At 55.5% G+C, this 20,932-nt stretch overlaps 4 protein-coding genes across 4 annotated transcripts in view; 1 reads left to right on the top strand and 3 right to left on the bottom strand.

Moving 5' to 3' along the window:
* The window catches only part of AZI1 (5-azacytidine induced 1), a 17,534-nt gene extending 11,952 nt beyond the window's left edge, over positions 1-5,582 (bottom strand). Inside the window, exons 1-2 of the mRNA XM_006869639.1 lie at positions 5,406-5,582; positions 231-325 (exon numbers count right to left, since the gene is read on the bottom strand). Coding sequence (XP_006869701.1) covers positions 231-325; positions 5,406-5,582 — 272 coding nt within the window. The remainder of the gene's footprint in view (positions 1-230; positions 326-5,405) is intronic.
* A 3,888-nt stretch (positions 5,583-9,470) lies between these two features.
* ENTHD2 (ENTH domain containing 2) lies at positions 9,471-16,094 on the bottom strand. The gene is made up of 13 exons (XM_006869638.1): positions 16,047-16,094; positions 13,364-13,438; positions 13,086-13,175; positions 12,907-13,000; positions 12,635-12,702; positions 12,378-12,456; positions 12,201-12,272; positions 11,814-12,011; positions 11,529-11,703; positions 11,215-11,328; positions 11,052-11,130; positions 10,136-10,270; positions 9,471-9,956 (listed from the first exon to the last, which is right to left on the bottom strand). Exons 1-13 carry the CDS (start codon positions 16,092-16,094, stop codon positions 9,471-9,473), a joined length of 1,713 nt encoding a protein of 570 aa, XP_006869700.1.
* A 326-nt stretch (positions 16,095-16,420) lies between these two features.
* LOC102814481 (chromosome unknown open reading frame, human C17orf89) lies at positions 16,421-17,131 on the top strand. Its single transcript, XM_006869513.1, has 3 exons — positions 16,421-16,504; positions 16,679-16,789; positions 17,102-17,131. Exons 1-3 carry the CDS (start codon positions 16,421-16,423, stop codon positions 17,129-17,131), a joined length of 225 nt encoding a protein of 74 aa, XP_006869575.1.
* A 1,644-nt stretch (positions 17,132-18,775) lies between these two features.
* The window catches only part of SLC38A10 (solute carrier family 38, member 10), a 31,522-nt gene continuing 29,365 nt past the window's right edge, over positions 18,776-20,932 (bottom strand). Inside the window, exon 15 of the mRNA XM_006869637.1 lies at positions 18,776-19,878. Coding sequence (XP_006869699.1) covers positions 18,776-19,878 — 1,103 coding nt within the window. The remainder of the gene's footprint in view (positions 19,879-20,932) is intronic.

Genomic DNA, 20,932 nt, shown 5'->3' with positions numbered 1-20,932 from the left:
CCAGGGTTTCCTGAGGGGGCCCAGGGTTACCTGAGGGGGCCCAGGGTTTCCTGAGGGGGCCCAGGGTTGCCTTAGGGGGCCCAGGGTTACCTGAGGGGGCCCAGGGTTACCTGAGGGGGTCCAGGGTTAACTGAGGGGGCCCAGGGTTACCTGAGAGGGCCCAGGGTTACCTGAGGGGGCCCAGGGTTACCTGAGGGGGTCCAGGGTTACCTGAGGGGGCCCAGGGTTACCTGAGGGTGCTGGCCCATGGCTGATTGACCTGAGTGGTGCTATTTGATCTCCGAAGGTTGTTGACAGAACGGGAGCCCCCGGGCTCTGAGGTCTCCTGCAAAAGAGGGAGCAGTGGCAAGACACTGCATTCACCGCCCACCCCCAGGTCAGGCCTCACACTTGATGAGGAGGGACCTCCTGGTTCACAGACCCTCAAGAACAAAACAAAAAGTCCAAAGTCAAAAGCAGGAACCCAATGTCGTGGCCTCTGAGCATCTTCCCTTCACTGCGGTTCCACTGATGGTGTTCCAATTCCCCTAAGGAGAGCCAGACAGCTGACATTTTCACATACACCTTTAATTTTCTTAACGTCAAACTGTTTTCTGCTTCATGAATATTTTCTGGAAATGTAACCAACACAGAAAGAACTAAGAAGGGAAGCTCATCGCACCCATGACCCCACAGACAGAGAATCTCTGTTAACTGCTCTCTGCCCTTTCCGGGTTTGCTCACAAGGACGGACATGCTCGTAGATGGATGGCCTAAGCCTCAGAGCAGTCTCCTCAAATAGCACTCGCAGGGACGGCCAGACCCACAGGTAACACAAGTAACGAGGGAGGCACTTTCCTACTGAATGGATTCCTCACGCTTTTTTAGGAAAGGTGCTAGACCAGAAACTAGCTCTAGACACGATGCACAAATCACTTCATGCTCAGTACAGACAGCAACTGACCAAGTCCCTCATGTGACGTGCAGATTCAACCTGGTCCCTTATCAATCCCCAGCTGCCCTTTTGTAGAAATTAACAAACTGATCCAAAAGTTTATATGAAAACATAAAGATCTAAACTATCCAGAAGAACTCAGATAAAGAACAAAGTTGGAAAACTTACACTTCACGATTTCAAGTCTTACAGTAAAGCTGTAGTAACCAAGATGGGGAGGTAGTTGCTCAGGGATAGACATGTAGACAGAGCCCCAGAATAAACCCTCACATTTATAGTCTGTATAGTCGAAAGCACAAAGAAAGACCTTAAGACAGTTTACTGGAGATAGGGCAGTGGTTACTGGATATCCACATATAAACAAGTGAACCAGAACCCCTACCTCACACCATAACAAAATCGAACTCAGAATGATTCACAGACCCAAGTCAAAGAGCTAATGCTATAAGACTTCTAGAAGAAAACATGGAAGAAAATCTTGGTGACCTTGGGTGAGGGAAAGGTTTCTCGGCTATGACATCAAAAGCACAATACAAAAAAATAAAAAACTGGTAAATAGGACTTCATCAAAGTTAAATCTCTTTCATGCTGTTGTTCTTAGGTGCCATCTAATCAATTCCAACTCATAGCAACTTTATGCCCAACAGAACAAAACACTTCCGGGTCCGCGCCAACCTCACAATCGTTGCTACACTTGAGCCAATTGTTGCTGCCACTGTGCCAATCCATCTCATTGGGGGTCTTCCTCCTTTGCGCTGATCCACCACTTTACCAACCGTGATGGCCTTCTCCAGGGACTGGTCCCTCCTGATAATATGTCCGAACTATGAGAGACGAAGTCTCACCATCCTGGCTTCTAACGAGCATTCTGGCTGTGCTTCTTCAACACAAACTGGTTTGTTCTTCTGGCACTCCATGGTACTTTTAATATTCTCCTCCAACACCATAACTCAAATGCATCAATTCTTCTATGGTCTTCTTTATTCATTGTCCAACTTTCAGATGTATATGAGGCTGTTGAAAATATCATGGCTTGGGTCAGGTATACCTTAGTCCTCAAACTAACATCATTGCTCGTCAACACTTTAAAGAGGTCTTGTGCAGCAGATTTGCCTAATGCAATACGTCATTTGATTTCTTGATTGCTGCTTCCATGAGTGTTGATGGTTGATCCAAGCAAAATGAAGTCTTTGAAAACTTCGATCTTTTCTCCATTTATCTTGATGTTATTTATTGGTCCAGTGGTGAAGATTTTCTTCAACATTGAGGTGCAACCTATACTGAAGGCTGTGGTCTTTGATCTTCACCAGTAAGTATTTTAAATCCTCTTCACTTTCAGTAAGAAGCGATGTATCATCTGCACATCATAGGCTGTAAATGAGTCTTCCTCCAATCCTGATGCCATGTTCTTCTTCATATAATCCAGTTTCTCGGATTATTTGCTCAGCATACAGATTGAATAAGTATGGTGAAAGAATACTATGCTAGCACACACCTTTCCTAATTTTAAACCATTCAGTGTTCCTTTGTTCTGGTTAAACAATTGCCTCTTTGTCTAAGTACAGGTTCCTCATGAGCACAATGAAGTGTTCTGGAATATTTATATTCTACAATGTTGTCCATAGCTTGTTATGATCCACATTGTCAAAAGCCTTTGCACAGTTCATAAAACACAAACAAACATCTTTCTGGTATACTCTGCTTTCAGCTAAGATCCATCTGACGTCAGCAATGATGTTCCACATCCTCGTCTGAATTCAGCCAGAACCTCTGGCAGCTCCCAGTCAATGTACTGCTGCAGCCATTTTTTAAATTATCTTTAGCAAAATTTTACTTGCATGCAATATTAATGATATTGTCCAATGATTTCCACATTCCTTTGGGCCATCTCTCTTTGGAATGGGCACAAAAAATGGATCTCTTCCAATCAGTTGGCCAGGTAGTTGTCTGCTAAATTTCTTGGCAGAGATGAGTGAGTGCCTCCAGAGTTGTATCGGTTTGCTGAAAGATTTCAAGTTGTATTCCATCAATTCCCTGAGCCTTGTTCATTGCCAATACCTTCAGTGCACCTTGGACTTTTCCCTCATTATCATACGCTGCCTTTTGAAATGGTTGAATGTGGGCCCTTTCCTCTGGGTACAGTGACTCTGTGTATTCTTTCCATCTTCTCTTGATGCTTTCTGAATCATTCAATATTTTGCCCATAGAATCCTTCAATACCACAAGTTGAGGCTTGAATTTTTTCTTGGATTTCCTCAGTTTGAGAAATGCTGAGCATGTTCTTTCATTTTAGTTTTCTAACTCCAGGTCTTTGCACATTTCATTATAATATTTGACAGGTTTTTTGAGCCGCCCTTTAAAAATTTCTATTCAGCTCATTTATCTTCCATTTGCTTTATCTTTTCTATGCTGAAAAACAATTTTTTGAGTCACTTCTCACATCCATTTTGGTCTTTTTCTTCTTTTTTGTCTTCTTAATGACCTTTTGCTTTCTTCCTGTTTGATGTTCATGATGTCATCCCACAACTCTTCTGGTCTCTGGTCTTTAGTGTCTAATGCATCAAATCTGTTCTTCAGATGATCTCTAAATTCAGGTGGGATATGTTCAAGGTTATATTTTGGCTCTTGTAGACTTGTTTTCATTTTCTTCAGCTTCAGCCTGAATTTGCATATGAGCAATTGTTGGTCTGTTCCACAGCCCACCCCTGGCCTTGTTTTGATGGGTGATATGGAGTTTTTCCATCATGTCTTTCCACAGATACAGTTATTTGATTTCTGTGTATTCCATCTGGTGAGGTTCATGTGTATAGTCATCTTTTATGTTGTTTAATAAAACTCTTTGCAAAGAAGAAGTCATTGGTCTTGAAAAATTCTATCATGAGATCTCTAGCATAGTTTCTACCACCAAGGCCAAATGCTGATATTTCCTCTGTTTCCAACCTTTGCATTCCAATCACCAGTAATTATCAATATATCCTGCCTGCATGTTTGATCAGTTTCAGACTGAAGAAATTGGTAGAACTCTTCAATTTCATCACTACTGGTTTTAGTGGTTGCTGCGTAAATTTGAATAACTGTTGTATTAACTGACCTTCCGTGCAGGCGCATGGATATCATCTGATCACAGACATTGCTGGGCTCCAAGACAGGTCTTGAGATGTGATTTTTGACGATGAATGTGATACCATTCCTCTTCAATTTGCCATTCTTGGTATAGTTAACTATGTGATTGTCAGAATCAAAACTCCCTGTTGTTGTTGTTAAGTACCGTGGAGTTGGTTCCGACTCACAGAGACCCTGCACAGGGTTTCCGAGGCTGCAAATCTTTACGGGAGCAGAAATCCTCATCTTTCTCCCATGGAACAGCTGGTAGTTTCGAACTGCTGACCTTGAGGTTAGCAGGCCGATTCGTAACCTTACGCTACCAGAACTCCTTCAAAACTCCGTAGAGGGAGCCAAATCGTGTTCTGTCTAACTTTCTTGGAGTCTGGGGAAGCTCAGGGCTAAAGGGTGGATGGGGCAAGTTTTCCCTATGAACTTCTCTGAGGATGACAGCCCATGCTACCCTTGAAGTGTGAGCAGGTGTTTTCATGATGCAAAAAGAGTTCTTTGTACAACTTCCCTGGCCTTTTTTATCATCCATGTAGCTTCTAATTTTCTGAAAACTTCTAAGTCTCTGTGATTGTCCTGGGTTCTTCAAAAATATTTATCAGGATTACCCCTTTGGAATCTCAAAAAGCAGTCGCCATAACCTTCTGAGCTGATTGTAAGTGACCCAGCCGATCCCCTCAGAAGCCACTGCTTTCATTGGGCTGGATTGTATTTATAAACCCAAGACTTGTGCCTGCTTACAATAGACCAGCTCTCTGAGCTAGCTGATCCTGGCTAAAAGCTTTTAGCACCCATCGAACTGAAAGCTTGCTGAGGCCAACATGTTCACGTGCAACTGAAAATGTCCAACCAGGTGAGATGTGAACTCTAGTGGCTGCGGCATCACAGGCTCATTTATGGTCTCTGGCCACCAGCTCCTGGACTCCAGCCAGAGTCTCCACTGGTCAAGGCTGACAGTTTTCCCTCGCTTCATGCATCTTTGAAATCTTCTCAGCTTCCTTTAAAACTGTTTTGTTTTTTTTCCTTTCTTTCTTTCAAATCTCTGATTTATGAGCTAAGCATTGGAAAAGGAAATGAAGTTAATAACACAGTTCTAGGAGAGATGACCCAAAAGATGCCTAGCTTTAATTTGGTTTTCTTTTTTCTGATACTCATTCATCTCTCTCCCTATCTATACCCACCCAGACCTTCACTGATTCTAGTTGTAATTTTTATTTGTCTTGGTATTGAAACGACAAAGAATGACAAGCATCAGGTGCTCATCACTGCGCCCCCCACACCAGGGCCCCAAGGGCTTCAACAGAGCCGCTCGGTGGTAAAGGAGGCTGGCCCTCAGACTGGGGCCCAGAGGAACACTCACCAGCGCTTTCCTTCTGGGCTCACTGCCCGTGGTTACAGAGATGGAGCGGGCCAGGGGCTTGGCGGCAGAGGCACTGTTGGGGCGCCGGGACATGGGTGGGGGCTGGCCAGTCAGGCTCAGATCTGCATAGTCTGGGCTGCCCTCGGGGATGCCGCCCTTGGTCCGGGAGCCTTTCATTGCGGGCGATGACATCTGAATGGCAGAACAGGAGAGGCAGTGAGGGGGCCCCCTGAGGACCACAGCGCCTGCCCAGTCTCTCCTGGTCAGGCAAACCCCCACAGTGAGGGAGAACAGGGGGGCTCCCGCTATGCCACAGAGTATCTGACCCCGAGCTTCCCTAAGCCCTATCACCTGCACCTTGAACAGCCTCTCACAGGGTATGATGAGGTTCAGGGGAACTGTTCTAACTGGGACCCAGTCCAAGAGATTCTACATCAACCAGATCACCAGTCACACAGCCTCAGCCCCTGGAGACCCCTGGAACACACAATCCTGCCCTCTTTTTCTAGGGTCCCCATCCTCTCCAATGTCTAAGACTCGATCTCTGTCCACATTCTCCTAGGCCGCCTGCTGACCACTCCCCCCGCCTGTGCCTCCCATCCAGATGGGTCCTAGCTCCAGACTCATATCCCCAACTCCAACACTCTCATGTCCACAAGGCCAAGACACCACTCCTGATGCCACTTCAGACTGGTCCCTCACCAACTGTGTAACCGGGCTTCGCAAAGGTCTCCCTCTTACCTGGCACCCCTCCCCTCCTCCATGCCAGCTCTCAGCACCCTGTCAGGGCTGTCTCCCACCATTCACTTCCCCCACCCCGTAACCCTGACCCCTGCCACTGTCCCCCACTCCACAAGTATCTGACATCACATTGACCAAGTACCATGGAGTCAACTCCAGCTCAGGGCAACCCATGTGTGTCAGAGTAGGCATGTGCTCGTGAGGTTTCCAATAGTGGATATTTGAAAGTAGTTGCCAGGCTTTTCTTCTGAGACACTTTTGGGTGGACTTGAACTTCACTGTGTGTGCTTCCCAAGACTATGCTGTCCCTACTGGAAACCTTTCCACTGGCTTATGGCCATAGGGAAGAGAGTCCAAACTCCTAATGGCCAGACCAGACCCCGCCTCTCTGCCTGTGTTTGACCCCATCATTGGTTCCACAATCCAAGTTAGCCCAGCTGGTCACCAAACTATCCCTCAAACCCAACAAGCTGCTTCCCCTGAACCCAGAGGCCCTTCCTCCGACCTCAGAGTTGCTCCCTGCTCCGGGCTTTGGGACGCCAACTTCTCACCCTTCACTCCTGTCCCTCTTCCCTGTGGGGGGTTCCAGGGTGAAAAAGGCCCATGAGGGCAGAGCGTGTGGCCCAGCACCTGGTATGAGAGGCATGGACGCGCCTGAGCTGGAAATCGGGACCATCAGCAGGGTTCAAGTGGTCAGGGGCGCTCATCCACTATCACTCATGGAGCAAGGCCATCCAGCTGCGGCCTGGACCAAGCGGCCTCCCCTTCCAGCATGGATACGGGAGTCCTGCCCCCTCTCCCCGCCTCCCCTCCGCTCCCTCCGGGGTTGTGAACCCCCCACCCCCATCCCCGGTGCCAAGGAGACCCCGGGCCTAGCTGTGGCCGGGCCCCGATGCCCGCCGATGGCCTCCGGGTCCTCCACCCGTTTCGGCCCTGCTGACCTGCGCGATCCGGGAGTCGCGAGCCGAGACCAGGCCTCGGCCCGCACCTTGCGTCCGCGCGCCCCAGGCTCAGCCTCCGCAGCGTCGGCGACAGATGGGTGTCCCCAGCGGCGGCGGCTAGCAACCAGCGGGCTCCACCTACCGCGACAGCCACCCGTCCCGCCCTCCGCCCGCGCCGCGTCCCGATTGGTCCTGGAGGGGGACACGGACTGCCTATTGGACACAGCGGAGGAGGGGCGGGGCCGAGGAGGAGGAGAAAACGAGGAGGGTACGTCGCCCGCGCTGTCCATCCGCGGAGACCAATATGGAAGCGTGGCTCTGTCCTGCAGAGAGCCTGGCACAGCTCTCCCGAGGGCAGGCGTCCCGGGCAGTGTATCCAGAGACCGCGTGTCCCTGAGTCTGTCCCGTGTGTCCAGGCCGGCGCTTGCAGGACAGCCTGGACATTCGCTGTCCCGTGAGCGGCACCGGCTTCGAAGGCCGTACCAAGCAGCTTTAGCCACAGATCCTTCTACTACCCGCTTCCTCCCAGACCCTGAGACACTGACCCCAAGTCCAAGGCCTGCTCTGTCCTGTCCCAACACTGGTGTCTTTTGCTTTTCTATGTCTCACCTTGTTTTCATTTTCCGCAAAAGTTTTGAGTCCCTACCCCACACACTGCAGTCACTTGTCAGCTATTCTACCTGACATTCCCTCACTTCCTGCCCAACAGGTGGGTCGCCTACCCAGCACAGTAGCCACCTTCCCCACATTCTTGGGTGGGCTAGGGCCTAAACTGCTCACTTTCCCTTCCCTGCTCCCCAAGTGAAGGTTATCTTTACCCTCACCTAATGTGTCTCCTTAAATCAGACAGCAGTGACATTTCTACAAAGCTCACAAGACTGTTGGGGCAGGTGCAGCTCACAGCCCCAACAGACCTGTATGATTGTACAGCCGTCACCGCAGCTGAGATGCACAACTCTCCCACCTCAGACCCCCTCTGCAGCCCAGTACCTCCTCACCCTCAGCCCCTGGCCCCAACGGATCCATTTATGATCACGACACTTTTTGCCAAGCAAGCTGTACACATGGAGTTGCGTACTACTCAGATTTTGAGTCCAATTCTTGCACTCATGGTTCTGAGTCCCCCATGTGGCTCTTCTGGGGTTCCCCTAGGCCTCCCATCTGTGAGAAGGACTTCCATCCATGAGATGGCCTAGGGAGATTGCTAAGTGTGGCAGTCAACATTCACTTGGGGGCTTTTGTGTGAAGGTCTGTTTTTATTTCTCTGGGGTAAATACCCAGGATGGAAGAACAAAAAGAAAGGGGGGAGAAAGACAATGGTTCTGGCTCTGTGTAAACAAGTGTTTATTTAGAAAGTGCAAATCCCAGAGGTCTGGGATGGGCTGGACAGGTCTGGAGAGCTGCAACAGGGATCAACACGTGTGGGTCCCCTGTGCACAAAAGCTGTCTCCCAGCACCCCACCCTGCCTGAACAAGAAGCGGGTCTTGTGCAGCAGCTGCTGACCTCTTTAGGGAAGAGGGGACTTGAGCTCAAAACCACCGCATGGAGGAAGAACACAGAAACGGCCTCCAAACCCACAGCAGAAACATCGTTCCACGGGCCAGGCCATAGTGTACCACAGGGACAACCAAGGGTTGAGAGAGGTCAGCTTTTCTGAGGACTGTCGGCTGTCCCCCATCACTACAGGACTTCAGGCCCAGCAGCTAGCTGATGGTAAGGAGACACCAGAGACAAGGCAGCCTGGGGCCTTGTCCCATGCCATGTCCCTAGACTGAGCTGCCCAGCCCTCCTGGCCTCCTCCCAGCCCCCACACAGAGACACTGGGTCCCTCCAGTCACGAGCCACTCAGCTCTTGGGGTGGAGTCCTAAGGACTCCAGAAGGTGGTTCCAGGAGAGTTTGGCGGTGGTCACTGAACCCTCATCTGCATGGACAGATGATCTCCCCCGGCCGTTCTCCCCTTACCGACCCCATCATGTACCCCATGGGGGGAAGGCCAGGGGACTGCTGGCTACCCACAGTTAGTTAGAGTAGCACTGGGGCCTACACGAGCTCAGCTCTGTCCCCGCTCCCTGGAAGTCCTGGGGGCTGCCCTTCTGCCCGACTCAGGCAATCAAGAGTGTCCCCGTGGGACCATCAGGGGAAACCAGATGGGAACCTGTGCTTCGGGCTTGCTGGGCCCCAGGCAGCAGCATCGTGAGCCCCCTCCCGACCTGTGACATTCAGGCTCCGCCCAAGGAGGTGGGGAGGGCTGTCACCACAGAGTGACCCGGTGGTGACCGCTCCTCTGAGGTACACGTGGTCTGAGCGTGGATCCTGGGTGTCACTGCCTGCCTGCCTGGGACAGGAAACCCCAGCGGTGGGTGGTCAGTGCAAGACAGATGTCACTCGTTCAAGAACGGGAATGCCGAAAGCTCTGAGGCAGGAGGGACTTGGGCAGCTGCCCTCGACGACAGCAGCATCTGGGGGGCCTCAGAAGGTGAGTGGGGCAGGAGAGGCTCCCTGGTTACCAGCTCCATGCCCGCAAATAAGGACTTGCTGCTGCCGACAGCCAGGGCCTCAGGGCCTCCGTCCAGGGTGGCAGACCCGGCTCCCGGCCCCCTGAGAATGGCCAGGGTCACCTCGGCCTCTCTGACACTCTCTGGGCCTACACGTGTGTCGCCAGGGGCCGGGGTGGGTGCAGGGCCGGGAAGGAGCAGGGCTGGACTCAGAGGTGGCAGGGACAGCTGGCCACCTGGTAAAGGTGCCGTGTCGGTTAGCAGGTCGGGAGGGCAGGCTCGGGTGTCCTCAGGGACAGTGGGGCCAGGCTCCACAGGGAGCCTCCAGGTTGGGGACCGCTGCCGACATGAGGCCTCCAAGTGTCTCAGGAGCTAAAAAGATAGAGGGAAGAAATCTGGGGTCCAGGTGTCCACCCCACGTGCCCATTTCTGCCAGCCGTTCACTCTTGGATACCCAGGCGGTGCTGTGTGCACATGTACACCCGCCAGCCATCACGTATGTAAGCGTGTCTCCTGATGCCTTGACTCTCATCATGGGACTCCCTGCTCACCTTGGTGGCCTTGCTGGTCACGGGCCCAGGGCTGCCCACACTGAGTTCCTGCAGTCTTGGCCGGGCCAGCTGCAGCACGTGCTCCTGGGACAGCAGGTCGGAGCCACCGAGAGTGGACAGGGCACACAGGGTTCTCTGCAGAGGCGGAGAAAAGGGGGGCTCACACTCCACACCTTACGGCAGCTGCACTGAGTATGGCACCGGCACCCACCCCGGAAGGACAGCCCGCTGGCCCTCCCCAGTTTCTCACTAGGGGCCAGGGCACAGGGGTCCTCAGCAGACCCCTCAGTGCACTTCTCCCACTCTGACCCCTAGCACAGAACCTGGGGCACTGAGCACTCAACGCCCCTCAGCCTGCCCCTTCCATACATACACACACCCCTGCAGGTGTGCACACATATAAACAAACCTGCATGCACTGGAGCGGTGGCTGGCACACATGTATGCCCACCTAAGCATGCGTGTACATGTCTGCACACATATATACACGTGTACACTTACGTATGTACACACACACACGCACTGGAGCTCATAGACATTTACGCTCACTTACAGGCAGCCATTCAACCCATAAACCCAGTTAGATTAAAAATGTGAGCTACACACAAAGGTTCATAACAACAAACAGGCGGTTCTTGTGACACGCAGCCACACGCTGTGTACGTTTATGATTTCTGCTACAAGATGCTTTAGATCATCTGGAAGTCTTTCTTCAATGAGTTTGATGCACACAAAGGCCACTAGACACGAAGCCAAACGGCACTGACAGGGCACACGAACTGCACTGCATTGTTCTGGAGAAACTCGAGTGAAGACAACTCATTTGTAATCTGTGACTGTGTGCAGACACAGGTATAGGCACACTTGTAACTGCAAGCAGGTATACACACTTCTGCCCACCTCCCGGGGCCCTCACCATCTGCTCGCACTCCTGGGTCCTGTCCAACTGGCGGATCAGCAACTCCAACACAGCCTCACAGTTGAGTCGTCCACACCTGCACAGAGGGACAGCTGGGCCAGGGGCCGGCCGGGGGGTGACCACAGGCCAGCCTGGGCTCAGGGAGGGCAGGGACACTCACTCCTTGAGGAAGTGCTGGGCCTCCTCTCGGCTCAGGAAGGCACGTGGACCCCGACTCACGGCCCTCACCAGGCTCGTCTCCTGCTGCCAGTCATTCAGGGCCACAGCCTCCACCCTGGTGACAGACAAGACGGCGGACGGACAGCTGGGTCAAGGGAGGGGGCCGGGGAGGAGTCCTCCTCCCCACAGTGGGGAAGGTCCTAGGGAAAGGTCGAGCAGGGGGCATCTAGGAAGGGGAGGTGGGGGCAGGGGACCCAGGGCAGGGAGGGGCTGAAGGGAGTCCTGAGCCCACACATTCCCTGCTGAACCCCGCACCTCTCGGCCAGCTCGCCAGGCTCCCGGCTGGCCCCCGAGCGGCCATCACTGACACCACCGCTGCCCGAGTCCGAGACTCGGCTCTGGCCGCCATTCTGGGACGAGCCCTGGGAGCTGGAGCTGCTGTCCGGTTCCTCCCAGCCACCCCCGGGCTGCCCGGGCTGATGTCTCACAGCTGAAGGAGGTAGCAGCCAGGTCAGACCAGAGTCCCCAGTCCCTGGAGGCCTCCCGTGTCCTCCAGCCCCACAGGGTGCCCCCAGCCTAGGGAAGCACCTGCTGCCACACCTCGGGTTGTGGGGCTGATCCCAGGGAATGGTCTCCCAGGGGGGAGCTGACTGGTGGACGGAGTCACGGCAGGCTGGTAGGTGCTACCCCCAGGCGTGGCTCTCAGGCTGCCTCGCCGCTCAAGCGCCGGAAGCACAGCATTTGCCACAGCTTCGGTGGCCTTCTGGATGGTGGACAGCAAGACTTCCCCTGCAGAGCCTGCAGCGGAGGGGAGAGTGGCGCTGGACCCCCGCCCCAACTCTCCCAGACAGGGCGCCACCCCGCCCTCCTTACCCCAGGTGGACAGAGGGCACGGGGTTGGGTAGCACACTGGGGCAGCAGAAGCTGGTCCCCCTCCGGCTCCATGCTGTGCCTTCGGTGGCAGCCCCTGGTCAACATCCCACTCACCCACGCGGCCTCTCTGCTGGCTATAACCGAAGCCCTGGAGGGCGCTGTGGGGCTGGGGCTGAGAGCCCATCCCTGCGGGAGGAGGGCCGGGCTCAGTGCCATGATGCACCCCCAACTCACACCAGGACTGTGGGCAGGGGGAGGAGATGGGAGCCCAGCCCGGGCCACATCACGTACCAACAGGAGGCAGCGGCCTGGGCGTCTGGGGGGAGGGCAGCGGCGACACAGCGTCTGAGAACAGGGCACCCCCCAGGTCCTAAATGGGGGCAAGAAGCTCTCAGGTTGCCTGCCACCCCCACCCCCACTGTGGGGGAAATACACAGGGCTGTGGGTGAGAGACGTAAAGGGGCGGGGTCTCAGGCTCTGGGTGAGGGACGTAAAAGGGGCAGGGTCTCAGGCTCTGGGTGAGGGACGTAAAAGGGGCGGGATCTCACCTGGGCAGCCAGCCGCACCTTCTGGTACAAACTGGTCCCATGAAGTGGATCAGGGGGTCCAGCGAAAACTGCAGATGGAGAAAAGGGCACTGAGCCACACGTGGGGGTCCAGGGCATGGGGTCAGCACTCGGAACCCATGTCTCAGGGAGCGGGGTACATCACCCCATCGCAACCCTACCCCCACAATCTGGGTCCCCTACAGCTGGCTGTCCTCGGCGGGCAAGCTCTGGGCACAGATGACGTGGCCCCAGTCCCTGAGCGCCCCCCACACCTGTGGCTTCCTGGATGAAGGCGGAGTTGCGTTTGAGGATCAGCAGGAAGGAGGAAGAGCCGTGGTTGCACAGGTACAGAAGGATCTTCAACACCTGGGGGCGGAGCTGTGTGGGCGGGGCGATCGATAGGACCCGCTCACTCCAGCCCCCTGGCCCCACCCCCAGGCTCACACCTCACCTTGAGCTTCACGTGACCTGAGCTGCTCTGCAGGCGTCTCAGGAGATATTCCAGCAAGCACTGGCTGCTCCCCAGGGACTCGTGGGAGATGTCAGGGTGCACGGGTTAGGGACGGACAGGCAGGCACGGTAAGAGAGTGTGGTGCCCGAGGGCCCATGCCATCTCAACACCACCTTCTTACCCCCCAATGCCCAATTTGCAGATAGGAGAGCTCCAGGCACCCCCAGGTGCGTGGGGCCCTGCCGCCCACTCCCCCACCAGGGACGCTGAGAAAGGATACTAGCAATCTCTTCAAACAGGTAGCCAGGACACGGAGCCTCGTCATCCGACGTGCCTTTCAGAAGAATCGGGAGCTGGGCGAGAACAAAAATCCTGCTATGAGGAGGGGGCCACAGAGGTGACAGGGTCCCGGAAACGCCCCAGACAGACCATCCTAATGCTGGCAGTTCTGGGGGCTCTGACTTCCAACTCTCTCACTGTTGACACTCCCATGCAGAAGGCACCTGGGGTTGGTCATCATCCCAGGGAGCCTCCAGACAGTTGAGACAGGCGCAGCCAAGGGACCCTTCCTCCCATGTGTGCAGCACAACTTCAAGGTTCCTTTAACCTGCTGTCTATTGTTGTTGTTGTTGTTAGGTGCCATCAAGTCGGTACCGACTCATAGCGACCCTATGCACAACAGAACGAAACACTGCCTTGGTCCCGAGCCAACCTCACAATTGTTGCCTCGCTTGAGCCCACTGATGCTGCCACTTGGCCAATCCACCTCACTGGAGGTCTTCCTCTTTTTCTCTGACCCTCCACCTTACCAAACATGATATCCTTCTCCAGTGACTGGTCCCTCCTGACAATATGTCCGAAGTGTAAGAGATGAAATCTGGCCATCATGGCTTCCAAGGAGCACTCTGGCTGCACTTCTTCCAACACAGATCTGTTGGTTCTTTTGGCAGCCCATGGCACTTTCAATATTCTCCTCCAACACCATAACTCAAAATCACCAATTCTTCTATGATCTTCCTTATTCACTGTCCAGGTTTCGCATGCATATGAGGTTACTGAAAAGACCATGGCTTGGGTCAGGCGCACCTTAGTCCTCAAACTGAAATCTTTGCTCTTCAGCACTTTAAAAAGGTCTTGTGCAGATTTACCCAATGCAATACGTCGTTTAATTTCTTCACTGCTGCTTCCATGAGTGTTGATGGTTGATCTGAGAGAAAAAAGAAGTCTTTGACACCTTCAGTCTTTTCTCCATTGATAAGAATGCTATCTATAGGGCAGCGGAATAAACTAGCCTGGTGGCCAGCCACTTTCGGCAGGGATGCTCTGTCTTCACAAAGCTCGAAGTGGCAACGTTCCAGAATGGCTGGTTGGGCCCATTTGCTCTACTTCCGCAACAGGCCACTGTAGCCCACTTAAGTTTGTGTGTTTCCACATTTACCATCAGCACCCAAATCCTCTGCCATCGAGTAGATCCTGACTCACAGGAGTCATTCATAGGGCTTCCGAGAATGTAAATCTCTTCGGGAGCAGACAGCCTCATCTTTCTCTGGAGGAGCAGCTGGTGGGTTTGAGCTGCTGACCAGGCAATCAGCAGCCTCCCCAGAGCCTGACCCACAGCACCACCACACACTTACCTGTCAGCACCAGTCCCAGGCGCCCTTGAGTCTACCATGACTTATATAGCAACGGCTAGGGTTAGCGTCAAGCTGTGACCTTTCCCAAGCAGACTGCCACGCCCTTCTGCTGAGGTCTGTGAGCACCCAGTGCCTTCCACTGAATTAGATGCAAAGTAGAACTGCTCTGTAGTGTTTCCATGACTGTGAACTTTAATGGCAGCAGATACCCTCATTTTTCTCCATTGGAGCGACTGGTGGATTCGAACCACCAACCTTGCTTAACCCACTGCATCACCAGGATTCCTTCTATCAGTGCAGAAGTTCATTAAAGAGATGAAACCACGATGCCCACCTCTTATAATGCAGCATGTGGATCCCGAGTCTAAACACAGGCGAGTTTGGGGCATTTGGCAGGGAGTAGATGGGCCCTGTGGAAAGCGCAGTGGCTCCATAAGATAAGCACTGGACTGACAACCACAAGGTCTGCGGTTCGAGCCCTCCAGCTGTTAAGTGGGAGCAAGAGGAGTCCGTCTGTTTCCCTAAAGATTTTTTCTAAAGCCTCAAAACTCAATCCAGAGTCGCTATGAGTCGGAACCAACTTGATGGCACTTAACAAAAACAAGGATCTTGCGATGCTGGGGAGCACCAGAGGTCGTCGTCTCCGTGGGCACATGGCAATGTGTCAGTGAGGTGCTAAAAGGGCAAGGCAAGAAGGGGCCAGCGTACACACGGCTCACATGTCCACCACACCTGGAGAAACTCTAGGCGCTCTAGGCGCATTGATGCGGGTTCAATGCTACTCTCGCCCTGAGTCATGGTGTGGCGCTGCGGGTCAATGCGCTGGACCGCAGGTCGGTTTGATCTGTAAGGTCGACGGTTCAAGCTCACCAGCCGCTCCACGGAAACCCTATACAGGGTCGCTATGGGTCGGAACCGACTCGACGGCACACAACAACAATACATTTGCTTAAGTTGGGAAAGAAAACGGAAGTTCGTCTCCTACAGCTTCCGCCTCTTTAGGAAGAGATGGACTCAACTTAACGCCCAGGTGAGTAACCTGCCTACAAAGGCGGGCGTTGGAGGGTCTCAGGCAGGAGAGGTGCTGTCAGAGGGCACAGAGGAGTCCGAACCGAGGGGCAGGGAGGCTGGACACCTAGGCGGAGAGTGCGATCAGAGGGGACTGAGGTCGGAATACCGAGCACCAGACACTGGGAGGACCAGGAGGTCGTGGGCCGCGCCAAGAGGAGGGCAGTGGCTGCGCTCGGCGGCGGTCCGGGGTTGTGCCCGAGGCCAGAGGCGGCGGCGGTGGCTGCGGGGACTAGCCAGCCGGCGGACGCTCACTCACCCGGTGCAGAAAGCTCAATCGGTCCCGCAGGGGCGGCGTCGCAGCCATGATGTAGGCTACCTCCAGGACGGGTCGCTTCCGCCAGGTCCAAATCGGTCCAATCGCCGCACGGAACTGGTCCCGCCGGCCAATCGCTCGCACTGGGGGCGGGCACCGAGGTGGTGTCTATAAACAATTTGCGTTTGAGCCAATCAAAAGTCCTAGAACAGAGACAGACAACTACACAAGCCAATTGTAAGATTCTGAAGGCCGAAATCGTCCAATTAGAGAACGCGGGGAAGGTCAGGGCGGAAGCGAGAGCTTCTGAGGTCGCTGGCGCCGGAAGAGGACGGGTTCAAGATGGCGGCGCCCACGAGGGCCGGGACAAGCCGCTCATGTCGGTGCAAGGAACGGTGTGGGGTCGTGTGCGAGGTCGCCTTCGCGCCTTCCCCGAGCATCTGGCGGCTTGCGGGACCGAGGTCAGCGTCTTCGGAACGGGAAGGGCGGGACAGCGTCTTCGGAACAGGAAGGGCCGCGGGGAGCAGCGGGCGATCGGGCGAGTCCGGGGCAGGGTGGGCCGTGCGGAGCGGAAGGCGGCGGGTCGAGTCCCGGTCCCCGAGCGCCGCTGAGACCTGCGCCCGTCCTCTCTGCAGGCCGCGGCGTACGGCAGGTGCGTGCAGGCGTCTACTGCCCCGGGAGGCAGCCTGAAGAAAGATCTCTGTGCCCAGGAGTTCGAGGCCCTGCGGAGCTGCTTTGTGGCTGCGGTAGGTGCCCGCCGGGCGGCGCTCCGCTCCCCTCCCCGGTGTGCAGCCCTGTTTGGTGGGAAAGACGTTAGTCCCCGCTCTGGAGCTTGACCTGCTAGGCCTGCCCTCACTTTCTCATTCCTGATGGCGCCCCTGCCGGTGTTTCCGACGTCCAGACAGTACCAGGACTGACCCGGCGCGGCCCGTCCAGCCAAGCCAGCGCTCCTCGTGGGATGTTTGGTGAAGCAGGGCCCTTGTGGTGGGAGTTTTCTTGCTTTGGAGCCATATTTACCCTGCAGACAACCTGTTCTGAGAAAGTACCTTCGCTTTCAGGCCAAGAAGCCCGTGAAGGGTGGCTGCTAGAAGGCACCCGCCCGCCGGAGCTGCTGAGCTGACCGACCCATGGCCCCCTTGGCAGACAGGCCACACGGGCAGAAAGCGAAACGAAGCATGGAGACCTTGTTCTTAATGTGTTCAAGGTGCAGCGTCGCAGCCCAGAGAGGTTGGCAGAGAGGACTGGGTTTCCCAGCATTCCATACATGGGCTTTGGAGTAGAATCAAAAGTACTTGAACTAACAAACAGTAAAGACAACTTGTGTACAGGGGGCGGGGAAGAGGAGCAAGGATGTGCCTGTAATAAAATGTAAAAGTTCCGCAATGAAGTTTAATCACTGCAAGGATTGGGAGAATGGCCCACAACGAGAATGCAGATCGGTCTCCATTGCAATCGGTCTCCATTGTGAAGTATCGCTATGGGTAGGCACGTAACAACAGCAGGCCTAGAGGGGACAATCTCCAGAGAGCTGGTGTGCCGTGAGAATCAAGCAGACTCTCCTAGATGCAGAAAAATGTGGGGTCAAGCTTCCCAACTAATTGGCTATAATGAAGGATGCGGTAGGGCGTTCCCCTCACTGCTTTTCTTCACTGACGGCGCTCCTGACCACTCCAGTTCCCCATCTGAGTCCATGCACTAAAAATGGGTTCAGCAATACAGCGACTGCCTCCCCACCAGGTCCCAAAGATCCTAGGCACCATCTGCTGGGCATGCTGGAGATGGTTTTGAGTGGTCACCCAGTCCCCTTCTTGGTACCCAGGTCACTCTGTCTTGGGACCCTCTGAGTTTAAGATCCTCAACTGGACCATTTCTCATTTCCATCCCAGATCAGTCTGGTCCCCCCCCCCCCCCCCCGTGCAGAGACCCTCTAAACCCTGACCAGGTTCCAGGCTTCCTCCAGGCTGTGGGTGATCTTTGTAGTCCTTGTGTTGGGTGTCTACATGGGACCAGTGCACAGAGTTTGGGGGCTCCAGAAATTGAGTGGGCACACGTAGTCAGGCGTCCAGCTACGCTCTGGACACAACCACCACTGGGCGCATCTCCTAGAGGGTGTGTGTGAGAACCTCCAGCATCTCTGCATCTCTGCTCCCTGTGCCCAGTGACTGTCCAGGGGTGTGGTCAAGAACCCACAGCACATTCGCCTGCTCCCCCTCCCTCAGTGCTAGCCCAGGGGTTCCTGAGTTGATTGACAGTGGTCTCTACCAATCACTGTTTTCATGCCAGCAGAAATTCACCTCCACATCCGCTGTCAGAAAGTTTTATTCGTTAAAAATAAAGCCAAGATAGTTTGGGAAATGCATGTTAAGAGTTGAGTGGACTGGGCACCTGGTCCACAGTGGCAGCGGTGGGTACTGTTTTTTGGAGAAAGTCTTCACTGCTCAGAGAACACCAGATCCACCATGGGACTCCAGAGGAATGTGATTTGTGGCATGGTCAGTTGATTCAAGACGGCCTGGTGGGCCCAGGGTCAGTGAGGGCAGGAGCTGGAAGATGTGTGGGAATCTGTGACACCCCAAGTCCTAACCAGGCAGGTCCTTAGTGAGGCTCAGACGGGGGTGTCCTCGGGTCCACAGGACCCAGTGTACAGTGGGAGCGTTGCTGGCATCTTTTCATCACCGCCAACAGACAGATGGGAGTCTGGGTCCCGGAAGGGCAGGGAGTGAGCTGACCATTCAGGCCTCCTCTGCCACCTGCTTCACCTGCCGGCTGTGCACCACCTGCACGGCCCCCTGTGCCACATTGTGCAGCTGGGCCTCCAGGGCACTGCGCAGGCCATCAACCCCCAGCGCCAGTAGGGGGTGGGGACTGAGGAAGACACCGGCCTGCCCCAGGTCGGGGTCTGGGTCAAGGTCCCGGCGACGCCGCCGCAGGTCAGAGCCGGCTTGCACCTTCAGGTCACGATTGGGCTTAGCGTTGTCCAACTTTGGGGCATCTGGGGCGGCCACTTTGGGCCCGGGCTCTGGGGCGACGACTCGACCCACGGCTTCCCCTCCCAGCGCCTCCCTCCCAGCCTCCGGCTGATGGGCCTGGCCCAGCGGCTGACCTCGAGCCCTGTCAGAGGCGGCGCGGAGGCGTTCGGATGCGTCGGGAGCCCGCGGGGCCACTCCTCCCTTGGACTGGGGAGCCGTGTCCACCGCAGGGCCTAGGTCTCGACTCACCTGCCCTACCTCCGCCCCCGCCCCCGGCGCAGCGACCTCCTTCCCGGGCTTCTTCCCTTGTTGAGAGTCTCGTCCGAGAGGTCCCCGACCCTCCCCTGGGGGCGCGGGTGATCCCGCGGGGCCCTGCACTGCGGCCTGCACCTCCCTAGCCTGGGCCAGGGCTGCCCGGGGCTCCGTGTCCGCACCAACAGGTGGGCCGCCTGCGCCTCTGTTCTCGGCCTCCGGAGGCTCCTCGCGTTCTTGGGGGGCTGCTGCGAGGTCTCCAGGCGCAGGTTCCACGGGTTGCGCTGGTAGGTCCTGGCCCAGCTCCCCAGGGGGCGCCGCCGGTCCCGGCTCGGCCTGCGTGTCCACTGCAGAGGGAAGGGTGCATGACCATGAGCACGGGCGGGTGCAGGGGGGCTCATCCCAGCCACCTCGCCCCGTCGGCAGCGGGTGCCCACCGGGTTGGGGCCGCTCGTCGTCCTCGTCCTGCCGCTGCTGGTGGATTTCCTTGTGCTGCTCCTCCAACACCGCCAACAGCTTCTCCTGCTGCTCCAACAGCCGCTTCTGCTGCGCTTGCTGCTCCTGAATGACCTGCAGCAGCACCGCGTGGTCCAGCAGCTCCACCCGGCCAGCGTCTGGGGGCGGGAGCAGGCGGTCAGGGGGCGGGGCCAGCTCACCGGGCTTGGGGCTTGGCCGGGCGCCTAGTTGACAAGCTTGTTTATGCTATACCTCTTAAGCAAGGACGTCCCTCAAAGTGAGGATGCTAAACCGGGCGGCGCCCCTGCGGTTTAAGTAGGGCACAGCCCCGGGGGGCGGGGGCGGAGGGTGCTGCTGGTAACAGGCGCTGCCTCCCACGGGAAGGTGTCGGCCGTCAGTTCTGCCAGGAGCCAGAAGAGCAGGGTGCTAGCCCCCGTCTCCCTAAGCAGCTCGGAGCGGACTTGGCCATCAGCCCGCAGAAGATCTCAACATAAAAAGCTGCTTCCATGTTCGAAATCGAGACATTTCTTGGGTGGTGGGTTTGGGCCGTCAGGTGTCAAGATGACCACCGTCTTGCCACGGGGGGGGGGGGGGCACTCCTGTGAGCCCAGCCTTCTATGATGATGGTGGCCTGTCACAGCGGAGGCTGGGAGGCCCTCACTGGAGTCATGCCCAGCAGACAGCATGGTGAGGAACATCCGGTAGCAGGGATAAGCCCTCAGTTGGGGGTGAGGGTGCTACCACAAACAGAGAATGAAGTGCTGGGGTGAGATGCCCATGCTGCTGCCCACCCCCTGCCTCCTAGACCTGGAGGTGGGGGCAGGAATCCACCACATGCCTGCAGGACCCTCAGGACCATGTACTTGGCAGGGGCAGGTACTGACCAGCAGATGGTGCTAAAGCCCACCAGGACTCAGACCCCGCCCACTGTCTTCATGACACGTATGCAGCCTAGTTGGCATTGAGAGCTAGGTCAGGTCCAAAGAGGAGGATGTGTTGGGGCTCCAGGGCACCTTGGTCTCTGCTGTTCCCACACATTCTGACCCTCCACCAACCCGCCTTTTACCCTGATGCCATCCTCCAGGCGTACCTGCCACTATCTTTTTAATTTCTGCTGTGAAGTCCCATGGAAAGGCAGAGAGAAGAAAGGCAAATTAGGAAACAGGAAAGGGCTCTTTTCAAAGAGAGAGAAAGTCAAAGAATCAAACAGGT

This window comes from Chrysochloris asiatica, unplaced genomic scaffold (genome assembly GCF_000296735.1).
Source record: "Chrysochloris asiatica unplaced genomic scaffold, ChrAsi1.0 scaffold00132, whole genome shotgun sequence".
Lineage (NCBI taxonomy): Eukaryota > Metazoa > Chordata > Mammalia > Afrosoricida > Chrysochloridae > Chrysochloris > Chrysochloris asiatica.
The sequence above is the reverse complement of the archived record's forward strand: the minus strand, read 5'-3'. Positions and strand labels throughout refer to the sequence as shown.